The sequence below is a fragment of the Rhincodon typus genome, chromosome 19, assembly GCF_021869965.1.
Source record: "Rhincodon typus isolate 14 chromosome 19, sRhiTyp1.1, whole genome shotgun sequence".
NCBI lineage: Eukaryota > Metazoa > Chordata > Chondrichthyes > Orectolobiformes > Rhincodontidae > Rhincodon > Rhincodon typus.
The window spans coordinates 54,959,223-54,976,193 of record NC_063350.1 but is presented as its reverse complement, the minus strand read 5'-3'; the positions used below and the strand labels follow the sequence as shown (position 1 = coordinate 54,976,193).

Sequence of the window (16,971 nt, the reverse complement as noted above, 5' to 3'; positions counted from 1 at the left end):
TGAGGTCTAGGCCCGAAACGTCAGCCTTCCTGCTCCTCTGATGCTGCTTGGCCTGCTGTGCTCAACAAGCTCTACACCTTGTTATCTCAGATTCTCCAGCATCTGCAGTTCCTACTATTTCTATGAGGTCCACCTGGCTGACCTTGTTACAATCACTATGGTGGTGTTCCCAGGTATCTGCTTCCTTCTAGATAGAAGTGGTCATGGGCTTGGAAGGATCTTTGGTGAATTTCTACAAATACATCTTGTAGGTAGTACACCTTAGTGCTGAGTGTCGCTGGTGGAGGGAGTGGATGCGTGTGGATATGGTACCAATCAAGCGGCTGCTTTGTTCTGGATAATTGCCGCAGAATGGCTCCCAGTTGTGAGCACACGTTTCAGTATGGATATAGAGGTTTTGTAGTGGCTACAGAAAGGATTTATTAGAATGGCTGAGGGGTTGAAGGATTACAGCTAGGTGAATAGCTTGTTATTTTTCTTGGAGCAGAGAATCAGAGAACACAGGGTCAAGGTGATTGGCAAAAGAATGAGAGGCAACTTGTAGTAACAGCATTTGTATGCAATGAGTGCTCACAGTTTGAAATTATTGCTGATAGTTTGGTGAGACTCAGTTATAACCTTCAAAAGGGAATGGGATAAACACTTGAAGGAGGGAACATTTTGGGAGGGTGTACTGATCTGGACTGCTTTTTGAAAGAAGTGGGCTCCTTTCACTGAGTTACTCTATGATTCTGTGGAAATAGGTTATTGATGCTTTGAATGGAATCATAAATGATACCCTTTGATTTCTTCCTCTGTATTCACGAGGTCCCTTTAATTAATCAATACAAAGTCAGAATCTCTGGAATTTTCAGATTGGCCTAGTCAAAAGTGAGTACCATCAGGAACTGTCACTCAGGTTCACTCTGGTGAATGGGTTACAGATACTTTCAGGGCAAAAAAAATCCTGAGAAACAGTTCAAACTGCTTCCAACATTGTGCCACATCATCTAATGGCCAATAGCCTGTACTGTTTTGGGGGTCACTGCTCAGGTATGTTGGGCCCTCTGTGGTATTTTATGAACATACAAGGCACTGTGATTGCACAGAAAGTTTAAACTTCCAAACGGTTGTTGTGCACTGCCCTGGGACTCTCCAAGTGTCTCCTCTCAGTGTTGGGATACTGATGCCAGATACTTATTACCCAAATATTCACCTCGCATTGTTACACTGTTTTAATCTCTTGTACAACCCAGTGATTTGCAGAATAATTCAATCCACCACCCTGACCCCAAACCCCACCCCCCCCACTGTGAAAATACTGTCCCTTGTCATGCAGCCCAACTTTTTGCATTCCTGGCCATTCTGAATGCCCATCCAAAGTGACCTGACCGTCTAACCCAAACCCCCACCCCAATCCAACTGCCCATACTCACAGCACTCCTGACTGAATTGCCTGCACTCTTGGCCTCTCCCTTGACCCACACTTGACCCATATCCAATGCCCACCCACCAACCTGAAAACCCACCTGTATCAACACTCACCCACTGACAAACCTTGCGCACTCACTGATCCAGTGAGATCTTTAAAGAAAACATAACCACAGACAGCTATGGGTGTTGTGAAAATATATTGAGATATTGGGCGTAGGAGGTCAAGAGGTGACCTTATAGAGATTTTAAAATAATGATTGGTATGGATAAGGTGAATGGCAGGTGTCTTAGGGTGGGGGAGTTCAAAACTAGGGGCATACTTTTAAGGTGAGAGGAGAAAGATTTAATAAAGATATGAGAGGCAATTTCTTTACAAAGAGTGATTTGTGTGTGGAATGAACTTCCTGAGGAAGTGGTGAATGGGGGTGTAGTTACAAGCTTTAAAAGACATTTGGATAAGTTCACGAACAGAAATATTTGGAGGGATGTGGGCCGAATGCAGGCAGATAGGACTGATTCAGTTTGGGAACATGGTCGGCATTGAGCTGGTCGGATCGAAGGGTCTGTTTCTGTGCTGAATGATTCTGTGACTCTAAGAAGAAGGATCACATCCCCAGGAATAAAAGAAAAAAATTCATTCGTGGGTATTGCAGGCTAGGCCAACAATTATTACCTGGAGGGCATTTGTTACTGTTGTTGGTCTGGAGTTACATGTAGGTCAGACCGGATAAGGATGACAGATCTCCTGACTCAAAGGACATTAGGTTTTAATGACAATCAACCGGTTACCATTGGCCCTGTTATTTATTTTGGAATTTTTTTTTAAAGTCAGACTTGAATTTCACTGTCGGCCATATGTGGGATTTGAGCCCACATCTCCAGAACATTGACTGAGGTTCGAGATATTGCCACAATGTCGCCACTTCCTCCATGGTTGGCTATGCTGAGGCAACGCAGATGCAGCCGGGTCAGAAATTCCAGCTAGAAGAACACACAGTGGAATGAACATTAAGATCCTGCCGTCAGTGGCAATCACAGCATGAAAGAATGGAAAGCTAGGCACGACTACATTATATAGTTTGTCAGTAGGCAAACCTCAAGAATATCGATTTCTAACCAAGGACTTACACTCCAGTAATTGTTAGTATTTCTCTTTTTAAATACTTTTGACATTTAAGGTTTATAAATGGACTGTGGGCACAAATTAACCCAATAAGGAATTCAGGAGGAGCCACTTACTCAGAATGGTGAAAACATGCAACATGCCACCAAATGGAGTGGTTGAGATGAACAGCACAGATACCTCTAAAGGAAGCTGAATAAGCAGCTGACGAACAGTAGACTTGGTGATGGTGGGATGGTTTGATGGATTGTACTCTCGGAGATTCAGTGTCCTGTTGGACTTGACAGCCTGTCTGTTCTGTAAAATCATAGAAATAGAATACTAGCTGAGGCCCTAGTCTTCATTTTAACATTCCCAGTGGAGATAAACCAATCAATGTCATATAGAACCTTTCTCAGCCTGTATAGTGAGGCACAGCAATATGTGCCAACCTCTACTGAGTCCCTGGGTCCTTGGCCAGTCTGGCATCCATGACTGAACTTGCATAACATAATTTTTAGTCAAAGTAATTGGCATGTTGAACCTTTTGCCAGAGTGAGCATGTTGCTATGCCTTCTGTTGACTGCCCTAATCCTGAATTCTAGACAACGACTGCTGAAGACTGTTCAGTGCGGATGGTACCTTTTGCCATGTGGGCTGTGAGGACATAAAGACATCTCACTGGACCTGGCCCATCGGCTGGTGTGAGAACGGTTCTGAATATGGGAGGAACTCTCGAGCAGATTATTAATCAACTTGTGAATCCTCTCAGTACCTCAAACTAGTCTTTGATATTGGGGGGATGAGCAGAAATACGAATAACATCAATCGAATGAGGGTCAGTACATTGGCCAGGTGATACTGAACTTGTCTCTTTATATGTAGCAGATGTGAGTTACTCTGCTGGTCCAACTGGTTCATTTGCTTGCAATGGTGAATAGGCAGGTGGAAGTCCCACACTATTGGAATAATGTTGAGGCAGAGGAATCCAAACTGTCTTTCTCTTGTGAAGCGCTGCACATTTTTGCACTTGGAGAGTAAACTTCCCAGTTGTGTTTCATTTTCTCTCTCTCTAGGGCAAAGTCAAAAAATGGAGGCAGGTCGTTACGTGAGAGATTGGACAAAATCGGGTTAAACCTTCCGGCTGGGAGGCGAAAAGCTGCCAATGTGACATTGCTGACGTCCCTCGTTGAAGGTATGTCCATTTTATCCCAATCACACTGAGGTGACCAAAAGTCACCCTCTGTGCTGTGCAGTGAACACATTCACTTGTGATTTCTTCAGACCTCCTTGCTATCAGATCTCCTCAAATTGGTGGAAGCTATGTTTACACCATTTAGTCAGGCTTTGTATTGTAGTTTCAGTAAACAGAGCGAGAACACTCCCAGGAATTTGTCACAGTGGGGCCAGTAACTGCCTTACATATGGTGTGTTGAGGGAAACTATCCCCTATCCCTTAAAAAAATGGTCTGAACAGATATTTTAAGAGATTCACCGGCCACTCTAGGACATTAGACAATTAAAGTTTCCTATTCTCATTTCAGAACAGACAGAAGGATATTGAGCCTGTAACATTTACTGGCTGCAGACATTCCCAACCCATGAAATCCCTACTGTAGATCCAAGTATATTCAAAAACAAGTCAAAGATTCAATCCAACGCTGTGAGTCCTGATCCCAAAAATAAATAATTCTGTGCTCATCGGTTCGAATGTAACGTGATTTAGTTTGAAGACAATAGAGCATGAGAAAAACCCAAGAAACCTGCACTTTGTGCATAATGCTGCTTGCTATGAACTGTACCCCACTTAGACATGTCCTTGTCCCACACGTGTCCTCTGCCAGTTAGTTTTGCATCTTATCTTCACATTTGAGGAAATCAAAGCAGAATTTTGAGCTGTCCACACTGTCCAGAGTGGGGTTTGACTCTGAAAGTGGGGTTGCTTCCAAATGCTCCGTCCTGCCCCGAGGCGAATGTGAGTTGGGTATAGATGCTCCCCTCTGTCACCACACTACTCTCCATTATCCAGATTGCGCCAGCTTTGAGTTACTAATTCCATGTGATGCCTTTACCTTTTAGGTGAAGCTGTACACCTGGCCCGTGACTTTGGTTATGTGTGTGAGACGGAATTCCCTGCTAAAGCAGCTGCGGAATATCTGACCCGGCAGCATATAGACCGCAGTGAGATCAGCAGTCGGAAGAACATGCTGCTCGCAGCCAAGTAAGTTTCCCTCGCCTCTGAGATGGCCACTGACAGTAAGCGGGGGTTTTGTTAAAAGCCGGGAAGGCTGGAAGATGTGGTTGTTTGGAATTGGGAGAGAAGTTAAACAACAGAAATGATCAATGGCCAGCCTTATAAACAGACATGGAATGCAAAAGAGATAACAAGAACTGCTGATGCTGGAGTCAGAGATAACACAATGTGGAGCTACAGGAACACAGCAGGCCAGGCAGCATCAGAGGAGCAGGAAAGCTGACGTTTCTTCAGAAAAAGGGTCCCGACCCGAAACGTTCCTCCAGCTCCGCACTGCGTTATCTATGGAATGCAAAAGCCAGGAGATTGTACTGAACTTCTATAAAACTCTACTTACAAATAATTTTGAAGCAGTGAATAAGAAGGGAAGTGCTACCACAAGCAGGATAGCAGGCAAAGGAAGGGCACAGAATTGCAAAATAAACAACAGACAGATGACTGTTTTTATTTACAAGGGTGAGTTGTCATGATTTGGAGCCACACTGCTTGGAAAGATGGTCGAAACTGATTTAACGGTCAGCTTTAAAATTGGATTTGATGCGTACATGTAAGGGGAAAGATTGTAAAACCATGTTGTGAAAGTGAGGGAGTGGAGCCATTTGGAAAGTCTTTTCATACCACAGGCACCTTGGGCTGAAGGGCCGGCTGTACTGTAGGATTCTATGAAATGCAACTGGAGACTAGAGTCATGTCTGATCGAACATAGGGACTGCTGGATGTGGAGAGATGCAGGAATCACCCTGATAGCCACATGATACAATGTGAATAAATGCACTTGCTGACCTATTAAATTCTTCCAGTTCATCAGCAGGAGGGGTGGAATATTTCACAACTTTTGGGGAATCTTGTGTCCAGATACAGTTTGGTCACGTGTTGTGCCCTGACATGTTCACCATCCACAGTGGAACATGAATACAGTCTGCTATTCCCTTCGACAGGCCACTCCCCTTTCCTGCTGGAAACCAGTTCTCCAATGTGCACTCCAATTCACCCCTGTTGCTCGGAATCATAGCCAGGGTGTCGCACATAGTCACACCTGATTACCCACTATTCACAACATTAGCACAGGTCACCACCATTTCTCCCAAGTGATAAAATGTGAAAAAAAATCATTAGCACAAGCCTGGTACTGGTGGTGTGTAAGGACTGGTGACCCATCATGCTAGAATTCTTATCGCTGAAGAGACCATAGAACCCCTACAGTGTGGAAGCAGGCCATTCAACTCATCGAATCCACACTGACCCTCCAAGGAGCATCCCACCCAGACCCACCCTATCCCTGTAACCCTGCATTTCCCATGGCTAATCCACCTAGCCTGCACATCCCTGAACACTACGGGCAATTTAGCATGGCCAATCCACCTAACCTGCACATCTTTGGACTGTGGGAGGAAACCAGAGCACCCGGAGGAAACCCACACAGACACAGGGAGGATGTGCAAACTCCACAGAGACCGTTGCCCGAGGGTGGAACCAAACCTGGGTCCCTGGCATTGTTAGGCAGCAGTGCTAACCAGTGAGGCCTGGTGGTCATCCAGCTGGGGCCCTCTTTTAAACACTGCCTCCCAGCATGGCCTCAGTCAGAAGATCATGGGCTCAGCCCCCTAATCCAGACACTTGAGAACATGGGGCTGGATTTAACAGGGAGTCTCTAGACTAACCCCCAGGAGGAAAAGCCAGATGCTGGCCTGCTGTCACTCCTGCTGGTACCCCATGCCTTGGCCTAAGCAGGCCTCTCATTCTTCAGGGTACAAGGTGCTCAAGATCCCAGCAGCTCCTTGGGAGCGGTGCACACTGTCGAGGCTGCGTAGGCGTGGCAGGGAATAGGGTGATTGCACACCCAAAGGGGTAAAGCCTTTCGGGTAAGATGCTGAGGCATGTGACCTAAAGGAAAGCAGGGAGTTCTCCCCACGCCTGAACAGAGTTTATCCCCATCATGTAGATCACCTGGTCATTTATCTTACTGCTGTTGTGGGGGGTTGTATTAAATTTGTTGAGGGAGTCTCCAATGTAACAATAGTGTCTGTTCTTCGACAAAGGACCACATTAACTGGAATGTGCCCAGTTTAGCATTTAGTCAGACTGAGTTAGGTCATTATCCCCCAGCAGTGTAACTCTTTTTAATATGCTTTGTGTGAAACCTCACTTTCTAGCTGAGCCTGCTCCCTGTGAATGGATCAAAGGAAACATTAGAGAACCAGTTAATGAGATAGACAGCTCCTTCTTGAGGTACATCCCTTTCACTGATGTATCAAGTACATTCCAAACTGGACCAGTGAAACTGTGGAAGGACGTGTCTATAAAGTGGTCATGAGCTCCATCCTGATCAGTATTTTTGATTGAGTTTTATCTCAAGTGGCCTGAAATAGTTGTTTTACTTTGATTCAGCTGCCTGCGTAAGTTCTGTTGATGGACGATGTGTGTGTACAGGCCTGATTACAGCAGCAGGATCTGATTGTATACATCCTTGATCTTGGCTGTGACCTTTCATGTTGCCGGGAGTTTGTCTGTGTTACCAGTGGCTGCATGTACCCACTTGTGTGTCCGTAACTTGCAGTGTGGACGTGTGTGGGCATTCTTGCTTGTTGGCATACCCCTCACATTTGTATGTGCCCTGTGTACCCGCTAGTGTATGTCTGCTGACAGCTGCACTGCTAAGTACAAGATCTAGTCAGTCAGACTATGACTCAGTCCACGAGGGAGGGGGAACATGACAGTGTGCGGTCATACGTGATTGTGAAGGGTGCACCAAATTGCTTCCATCCCATTTTAGTTTCCGTTGATTTTGGTGGACAGCGCTGCTGATTCACTGCAAAATGATCCCCAAATGGAGAAAAGGCAGTCCACACAATCCAAATGATGCTCACTTTCTGATCTATCAAACAGTTCCAGTAACAATAACTAGTAGGTTGAGGAGTGGCAGATGGAATTTAATTCCGATAAATGCGAGGTGTTGCATTTTGGTAAGATAAACCAGGGCAAGACTTACACATGGTAATGGTAGGGCCCTGGGGAGTGTTGTTGAACAGAGAGTCTTAGAGGTGCAGGTACATATTTCCTTGAAAGTGGGTCCGAGGCAGACTGGTTGGTGTTTGAAGGTGTTTGACACACTTGCCTTCATTGGTCAGAACATTGAGTAACAGCAGTACAAGATATTGGTGAGGCCACATTTGGAGCTCTGTGCACAATTCTGGTCACCCTGCTATCGGAAGGATGCTATTGAACTGGAAAGGTTGCAAAACTGATTTACAAGAATGTTACCGAGACCGGATGGTTTGAGTTATCGGGGGAGGCTGGATAGGCTGGGACTATTTTCCTTGGATTGTAGGAGGCTGTGGGGCGACCTAGAGTTTTATACGATCATCAGGGTCATGAATAGGTTGAAAAGCCAAGGTTTTTTTCCCCAGGGCAGGGGAATCCAAAACGAGAGGGCATAGTTTTAAGGTGAGAGGGGAAAGATTTAAAAGGGACCGGAGGGGCAACTTTTTCCACATAGAGGGTGGCACATATATGGAACAAGCTGCCAGAGGAAATGTAGAGGTGGGTACAATTACAACATTTAAAAGGCATCTGGATGTGTATGTGAATAGGAAGGGTTTAGAGGGATATGGGCCAAATGCTGACACATGGGACTAGATCAGTTTAGGATATCTGGTTGGCATGGAAGAGTTGACCAAATGGCCTGTTTCTGTGCTGTATGACTCAATGACAGTTATCCCAAAAAGTGGAGTCTTTAGCCTGTCCCTGAACAGATAGCCAGAACCTCTGAAATAAAATAAAGAGCTGTTGGATGCTGGAAATTTGAAACAAACAAGAACAAGGATCACTGGACTTGAAACATTAACTGTTTTCTCTCCATAAATGCTACCAGACTGGCTGAGTTTCTCCAGAAATTTCTGCTTTGGTTTGTTTTAGGCAGAACCTCTGCTGGCCTTCTCATGTATATCGATCGCCCTCCCACCCCACCATCACAGTGCTGGCACTGAGAGCTCTGATGCTCAAACCTGGCAATGAGCTCTGAACTTATGGCCTTCTGACAGTGCCCCCAATTGAGCTAAGCTGGCTAGGCAACATTTATTGCCCATCCCTAATTGCCCAGAGGGCAGTTAAGAGTCAGCCACATTGCTGTGGGTCTGGAGTCACATGTAGGCCAGACCAAGTAAGGATGGCAGTTTCCTTCCTTAAAGGACATGAGTGAACCAGATTGGTTTTTCCCCAACAAATTGGCAAAGGATTCATGGTCATCATTAGATTCTTAATTCCAGATATTTATTGAATTCAAATTCCACCATCTGCTGTGGTGGGATTCCAATCCGGGTCCCCTGAACACTATCTGAGTCTCTGGATTAACAGTCCAGTGATAATACCACTAGGCCATTTTGTTATCTTCACAATCTGACCAGCAACCTGTTGTCAAGCATCACTCATGTGTTTTAGACGTCGGATTGGTTCTGTAAAGAATGGTGATGGACTTTTCCAGCTTATCGGGCCAGTCTGTGAAGTTGGAAGTTTACTGCGCTATTGGTGTTTGGGTCAATGCTTGTGAAGAAGGGCTCGGCTAAAGGGTGACCACCCATCTTGCGTTCTCTTGGAATTTTGCTGTTGATTTCACTGGTCAAACCAGGACATCTAATGGGATATACTGTAACATCGGCTGACATCACTGTGGTTTGGGAATGATAGGCTGTGCAATGACTGCGTGGAATTTTCTGACTTTCCATCTCTAATCAGCCCTTTGTTTGTCATTTCAAACATCTGTTCAAAAATAAAAAGCAGAGATTTTCAATGGTTCCTTATGCCACTGAGTCTCTGTACAGAACCTGTGACAATTATACTGCTGTTTCTGTGAGTCTGCTGAAATCACAAACTGAGCAGAACAACTGTTGGAAGAAGGGAGCAAAGCTGATTATGCATATCTCCGCAGAGACATTGAGGCAGGAGAAAAGAAGGTTAGGCTGGGGTTTCTGTTTTCCGTACTTCAGTGTCAATCCTCCCACATTGTCTGTGATGGTATTCTCACAATCATGAGTTTCAGAAGGGGCCTGAGTTCGTTGTCATATTGCACTGGACTTTGAATAATGCACACTGTTAAACCACCAAAGTAACAAGCCTGATTCCAGCCTCTTAGTGTCAGGTTTCTGAAGCTTTTGCTCATTTAGAGAATAGTCTACACCTCTGTTCTTCCTGCCAAAGTGCTTAACCTCACACTTTCCCACCTTTTCCCTCCATCTGCGACTTCTTTTCCCACTCTCCTAGCCTGTCCAAGCCCTTCTGCAGCCTCCCCACTTCCTCAACACTGCCTGTGCCTCCACCTTGCTGTGTGTCATCTGCAAACTTAGCAACAATGTCCTTGGTTCCTGAGGCTGAGGTTACCATGAAGGACTCTCCTTCTCAAACACTCCCCTCAGTATCAGCAGCCTTGTGGTCTGGCAGGACTATGTTAATTCTGCTCGTCATCAGTAATCTCTTGCTAATGTGTGTGATTGTCCACCTAGGAAATTCTGTATCACTGGGCAGGGGACGTTACTACATTACTGCTGTCAGCTCACATTGTCTTAGAATTTTTTGGAGAGTCTCCTGGCTCTCTTTGGTTAATGGGTCTTCTCATGTCCTGAAGCCAAGCCCCCCCAGTGCTGCATTGGAGAACCTCAGGGTTCCTGCTCTCTGCCATACTGTACCATTTCCTCATATCCCCTGGGTCAGAGATTCTTGTGCAATGAATTCCTGTATCTGCACCAACCAAAAGGCAGCTCCCCTTCAAGAGGTGTGGGCTGGCTTAACCATTGCGGGTTACCTTGAACTTGCGTAAGCCTCTGATGAACTTTTGTTCTCTACTGAGGCACACAGTCGCCCAGGAACACAGGCTGCTCACTGTTGCTATAAATGTGTCATTGAGCAGACAGCATCCTGTTTGTGGGTTGTGTACTTTGGCATCAGTGTTCCAATTGGTTTATCCAATCCCCTCCATGATCTTGTTGAAGTATCTAAATATCGAAATTGGAATTCTTTTAAATGATGAGATTTGGGCTGTGAGGGCGGTTTAAACCTACTAACAGGAAACATGGGTTGACAATTGAATTTTCTTGGCAGACTGAGATCACTGATGGATTGGATTTATAGTGGAGATGAAAATCATGGGACTATTTAAGAAACAGTTGGAGGCTGCAATAGGGAAGGGTGTTGGGGAATGGTGGGGAGGATGCTGGGTGTTACTTTAGGGTGAATCACTTAACCAATAAGGTCAATACAAAATTCCTCCCCTGTAATTATCGTGAGAATTTGTTGAGGCAAACAGCAGAGATGTATTTATAATGGAGCTGGATAAATAGAAGCGGGTGAAAGGATGTGTACATAAAGTAGAAGGTGGTCTATGTGGAACATAAAGACTGGCATTGATTTGTTGGGAGGGACAATTATAGTGCAGCACATTTTATGTCATGTAATGATCATGGGAAACGTGTTCACGTGGGCCACCCTTGTGTGAGTCACCCCGCCTTTTCACGTTTCCATTCTCTTTTCAGGCAAATCTTCAAGGAGTTCACTGACATGTTGACCCAGGACCGGTCTCCCTTGGGTAACACGCGACCCGGTCCAATCCTGGAGCCTGGCATTCAGGGATGTCTGACCCACTTCAGCCTCATCACCCATGGCTTTGGCAGCCCTGCCATCTGTGCTGCCATGACCTCGCTACAGAATTACCTGAATGAAGCAGTGAAGGCTCTGGACAAAATGTACATGACCACCAGCGGAGGCCAGAGCCACCAGGACAGCAGCAACAAAGCCGTGGACAAAGATGAGAAACACAGGAAGTGAGCTGTTTGATGGCGGCTGGCAGACTTTATCCCTCCCCTTAACTTTACGCCTGGGTCCCCTTCGGAATTCGGTTAGCACCCAGAGCAAGATGGCACCCGACAGTCAGGTGATCGCCCGTACCTCCCTGTGCACCACAAAATGCAAGACTGCACTATTGCTCCGTGACCAACCGTTCTGCTTAAAATGCCAAATATCAAACCTGTGAAAGTGGAGACACTTTGTCGCTGGGTTTTCTGTGTGACCCTGGGCTGGTGGTCACATTTGCCAGTGGAACATCCTGACCTCTGTGGCAATATCAGAGGCAATTAAGAGTATTACTTCCCAGCAGCTCTCACACACTCAAAGGCCGCACAGCCACTGCTTAACCCCTCAGGGGGCTCCAACACTCCTTAACCATACAATGTTAGCACCAGGGGTTTGTGCCAACAGTGGGTGGGTTTTCTGTTTCCAATTTGCCATTTGAGGGGGGCTGGAACACTCCTCAAAGAAAATGAAACCACAAAGACCAATAGACTCATGTATCTAAAGACCCCCTGAGGTGAAGGGGGCACTTTCATCTTTCACCATGGCATGCTGGGATGGCTGACTTTCCAATAACAGACCCTTGCTGTCTCTCACAAGATAACAAGAGCAGAGAACTCCTCGACTCTCCAAATACCCCACTGCAGACCAACATGGAAGAGACCTCGAGACAAAAGGATGGAAAGACCAGTCTGCCAAGGGGATTACAGTTGAATGATTGCACAGGGTCCCTAGATCTTACAACGGGTGCCGGTCATTCATGATTCACTCGTCCTTGCTTTGAATGAGCTCGGACATTGGTGCAACATTGCCTACACTTTGCCCTTTTATCACCATATTGGACTGGACCAGGCTTTCGATGCCAACATAGCATGGGTGTTACTGAGCAATACATCACCTGAAACGTGGACAGAAAAAGTAGAAATGAGACAATGTGTTTCATGCTCTGGACTTACCAATGATTAACCTGGATTAACCGGCTGATCATCTAAACTCTGAAGTCGATGATGCAGATTGGGCAGGTTTGGGTCACAGGACTCGAAATGTTAACTCTGCTTTCTCTCCACAGATGCTGCCAGATCTGCTGAGTTTGTCCAGCAATTTCTCTGATTTTGTTTCAGATTGAGCAGGTTGTATTTAGAAGAGGACCCCGGATAAAAGCGTCAGTGAAATCTCTGATCAATGCAGGTTCAAAAAGGAGAGCTTTACTCTTTAATGCTTCCTCAGATCTTCTGCTCACTACAGGATGTAAAGGCCATTGAACCTGAACAATCCCTGAGGAGAACCTACCCACTGTGCATTATTCAGGGACTCGAAACAGATTTGTTTTACACACCTTAACCACACAACAGCCCACCAGTCGAAATCTGTTGAAGAATGTTGACGATCTGTCTGTTCAGGAATACCTTCTGGGGACTTGTGTGTTACTCATGAAACTGAGATTCTGTACAAAAAAGCATAACTCTCTCTTCCTTCCCATCCCAGTTGAAGGTAATATGGCAATAGATGGCAGAAGAAAGCCCCACTCAAAACAAACTTTTTGGAAAAGTTGAATGGAGCTCTGTTAGGTTTGATAACTGTCTGTGCTGACTACTCAAGTGGGTGGACAGGATGGGGTATTGGGTGATTGGAGAGACCAGACCCTACATTACTGGGCTCTGAACTGAGGTCTAAAGTGGGTTTGAACTTTCTAACTTTGACTCCATCGGTGAGAGAAGGGTGGGAAATCAGAGGAAAATTAAAGCCTCGAAATTACTGATGAAAGCGTTAGCAGCAGAGGCCTGTCCTTGTTAGGTTCATAAAACAAAAACTGGTTATTGGCTGGTTAAAGTAAACCACTGGAGAATGTTACACAAACATATTTATTAAATGTATATCTGTCTGCGATTGGCAACAGGAATTCTCCTGCCTTCTTTCTCAAAAATGTCTCTGTGATTTTCATTGTCATTTTTATGCTGCTTAAAAGTCTGACGAAATGAACTATTAATCTCATCAAAGGAATTGCTGTAGCTCACTGGTTCTCCTCTTGTACAGCTTGAGGTTGAGGTCCATTGTCCTCCAGCCTGTTTCCCTCTCTGCTACACCTTTATGAATCTGGACTGAGATTCTTAGAGGGTGTGAGAAGTTAAAAGGAAAGAAGCCTTCAAATGGGATGGGACTGGATTTAATGCTCTAAAAGGCTTGTCTGAAATTCCCCTCTCCTATTGTAAGGGGACGTGGTCACTCCATTGTTGTTAGTATTATTTTGAAAAGGTTTTTAACACCCCTGGGCTAGAATGGCAGACTGGGGAATGGCGGGCAAGCACTCAGGGGCGTATCCTCCGCCCCAGTTCAAGGGACAAGGTGGATGTTCTTTATTCTTTGTAAGGTCAGTCAACTGGAGCCCAGGCTGGTTGGCCTGACCCCAGGGCTGGAGCTTGACCTGCAACAAGGGGGTCATAGGTCAGTTGTTGTCAAACCAGACTGACCTGCAATGCTTACAGGGAAAGGCTGCCCTGTACCAACTTGACCTTTTTCCCCTCTGACCTTGACCCTACCAGTGAGTCCACAGACTGTTACAAAAAGTAGGGTATGCATGTGTGGGTGTGTGTGTGTGGTCTCCAGACAGCCAGCAACTTGTTCTCCAAACAGTGGCAAAGTTTCCTCCACAGGGTTAATAGGGTGATAAGGGAACTAGTGTTTTGAATGTACATATTTATTTATGTGTAATTTAATGGGTGATGTATATAAGGTGCAACCTTAAAACCTTTTTTTAAAAAAAATGTTGTTTACCTCTTGTAAATAGGGTTTAGTCTTCCCATTTTCTTATTTTTTTGGAGAAGTATTTTCCAGTTTAATGGGTAAACTAGGATATAATTCCTTATTCATTCCTGCACAATTACAATAATAATGAGAAACGTAAAACAGGGTATTTAAGCGTGGAGGTGCAGAGTGCCTGGCAGTGAGTTGAAAGCTGTGTTCATCCTCAACACTCAATCAACTCCCTGGAAAAAGCAATAATTCTTCTGGGTGTGAGTTGTATGGTACTTTCTTTCTGTAAATAAAGCAAGAGATTGTTTTAAAAATGTCTTCTGTCTGTGAATGGATGTTTAGATTCAGCCCCTGCCAAGATGTGGATTCAGTTGTGTCTTGTAACATAATGTCAATTGAGGAAAAAAATAAAAAATTTGAATTGAAGGCACTGTTTGTACACCCTGTTGTGTTCTTTCATGGTAAAGTGATGTTCTGAATTGGTTTGATTTGGGGATTGAGCAGTCCAGCCACACAGATTGTGGTCAGTGTTGAATTTGCTGTTCAATGTTTAAGTGGATCGTGAGGTGACATGGAAAGTCACCCGCTCTCCAGAATCAAATCCCAATGTTCTTTTAACCGCTAGGCAGCCTGGCCAGTTATCTGCCTGATGCTCAGTTTGGTCTCTGCCAGAGCTCCTCAGCTCCTGACCTCGTTGGATCCTTTTTTCAAACATGGACAAAAGACCTGAATTCTGGTGGTGAAGTGAGAGTGATAGCCCTTGACATCAAGGCCTCGTTCAATCGAGTGTGGCATCAAGGAACCCTAGCAAAACTGGATTCAATGGGCGCTGGGGGCAAACTCTCAGCTGGTTACAGTCATACCTGGCACATAGGAAGGAGCTCCAGTGTATCTCTGCAGGGGTTCCTCAGGGTAGTGTCTTAGGCCCAACTACCTTCAGATACTAAAAACTGAAAGAACTGCGGATGCTGTAAATCAGGGACATAAACAAAGTCGCCGGAAAAGCTCAGCAGGTCTGTTTTTTCCCTCACAGATGCTGCCAGACCTGAGCTTTTCCAGCAACTTTGTTTTTGTTCCTTCAGATACTTCCCTCCATCGTAAGGTTCATCGATGATTGATTGTACAATGTTCAGCACCATTTGCGACTCCTCAGGTACTGAAACAGTCCATGTTCAAACGCAGCAAGACCTGGAAAATATCCAGGTTTGGTCTAAAAAGTGGCAAGTGACACTCATGCCACACAAGTGCCAGGCAATTACCATCTTCAACGACAGAGAGTCTAACCATCACCCTTTGACATTCACTGGCACTGTCATCACTGAATCTCCCCCCAGTCAACATCCTGGGGTCTTGCCATTGAGTAGAAACTATAGTCAACTGGCCACATAAACACAGTGGCTACAAAAGCAGATCAGAGGCTAGGAATACTGCAGCAAATAACTTGCCTCCAGACTCCTCAAAGCCTGCCCACTATCAACAAGGTACAAATTAGGAGTGTTGAAATTCTTCCCACTTGCTTGAATGGGTGAGGCCACAACAATACTTAAGAATCTTGACATGATCTGGGATAAAGTAGCTCGTTTGATTAGCATCCTATCCAATACTTTCAATATTCGCTCCCTTCATCACTGGCACAAAGTGACAGCAGTGTGTGCCATCTATGAAAGGCACTACACCAACTCATGAAGGCTCCTTGGATACCACCCTCCAAACCCATGACCACTTCCATCTAGAAGGGCAAGGGCAGCAGATATATGGGAACACCACCACCTTCAAGTTCCCTCCAAGCCATGCACCATCCTGACTTGAAACTATATCAATAGTCCTTCATTGTTGCTGGGTCAAAATCCTGGAATTCCTTCCCTAACGGCATTGTGGGTCAACCTAAAGCACGGGGACAGCAATTCAAGAAGGCAGCTCATCGCCACCTCCTACAGGGCACTTAGGAGAATGCTGGCCCATTCTCTCAAAGAATTAAACAGATCTTTCTAGTCCTCAGTGATAGTTGGTGATCAGGGATACTGTTGACCCAGTCAGCAAGAGCCACAAATGGAATGCTGTGCAAACCACCCAATTATTCCTAAGGTGCTTCCATGTGAACAATGCTCAGACTCTCTATCTGCAAGTCCATTTGAAGTCTTTCTCAGTTCTCTGTAAAGAATTTTGTGATAGTTCTATGTTCATTGTTTCAAACCTGCTTAGAACCCTTCCTATTCTCTGGTAGAAGATTTAAATGATGACATTCAAACAAAAGGAAAGAACTGTGGATGCCGGAAATCTGAAATATATGAGGACTGGTCACAGAAAGACTTGGTTTGTGTACCCTTCATTATAGGAGATGGAAGGAGAGCAATCCCAACCTCACTATTAAATCCGCCGACAAGGGTGGGGGGGGAGGGGTTCAGTGGTAGTATGGTGAACTGACCTCGACATCACTGAGGCCACATGCCACCTCTGATATTTCCTCCTCATCTCCCAGACCATCAATGACCTCATCATCTTGGGAGATCTCCCACCCACAGGCTCCAACCTGATAGTTCCCCAGCTCCGCACCACCCATTTCTATCTCCTACCCGAGATCCATAAACCCGACTGCCCCGGTTGACCCATTGTCTCT

At 45.3% G+C, this 16,971-nt stretch overlaps 1 protein-coding gene across 1 annotated transcript in view; it reads left to right on the top strand.

Moving 5' to 3' along the window:
* The window catches only part of LOC109923686 (transcription factor AP-2-alpha-like), a 28,815-nt gene extending 14,035 nt beyond the window's left edge, over positions 1-14,780 (top strand). Inside the window, exons 4-8 of the mRNA XM_048608191.1 lie at positions 488-600; positions 2,492-2,547; positions 3,592-3,710; positions 4,595-4,736; positions 11,291-14,780. Of these exons, the coding sequence (XP_048464148.1) occupies positions 488-600; positions 2,492-2,547; positions 3,592-3,710; positions 4,595-4,736; positions 11,291-11,582 (722 nt within the window). The 3' untranslated portion in view covers positions 11,583-14,780. The remainder of the gene's footprint in view (positions 1-487; positions 601-2,491; positions 2,548-3,591; positions 3,711-4,594; positions 4,737-11,290) is intronic.
* Positions 14,781-16,971: the final 2,191 nt, after the last annotated feature.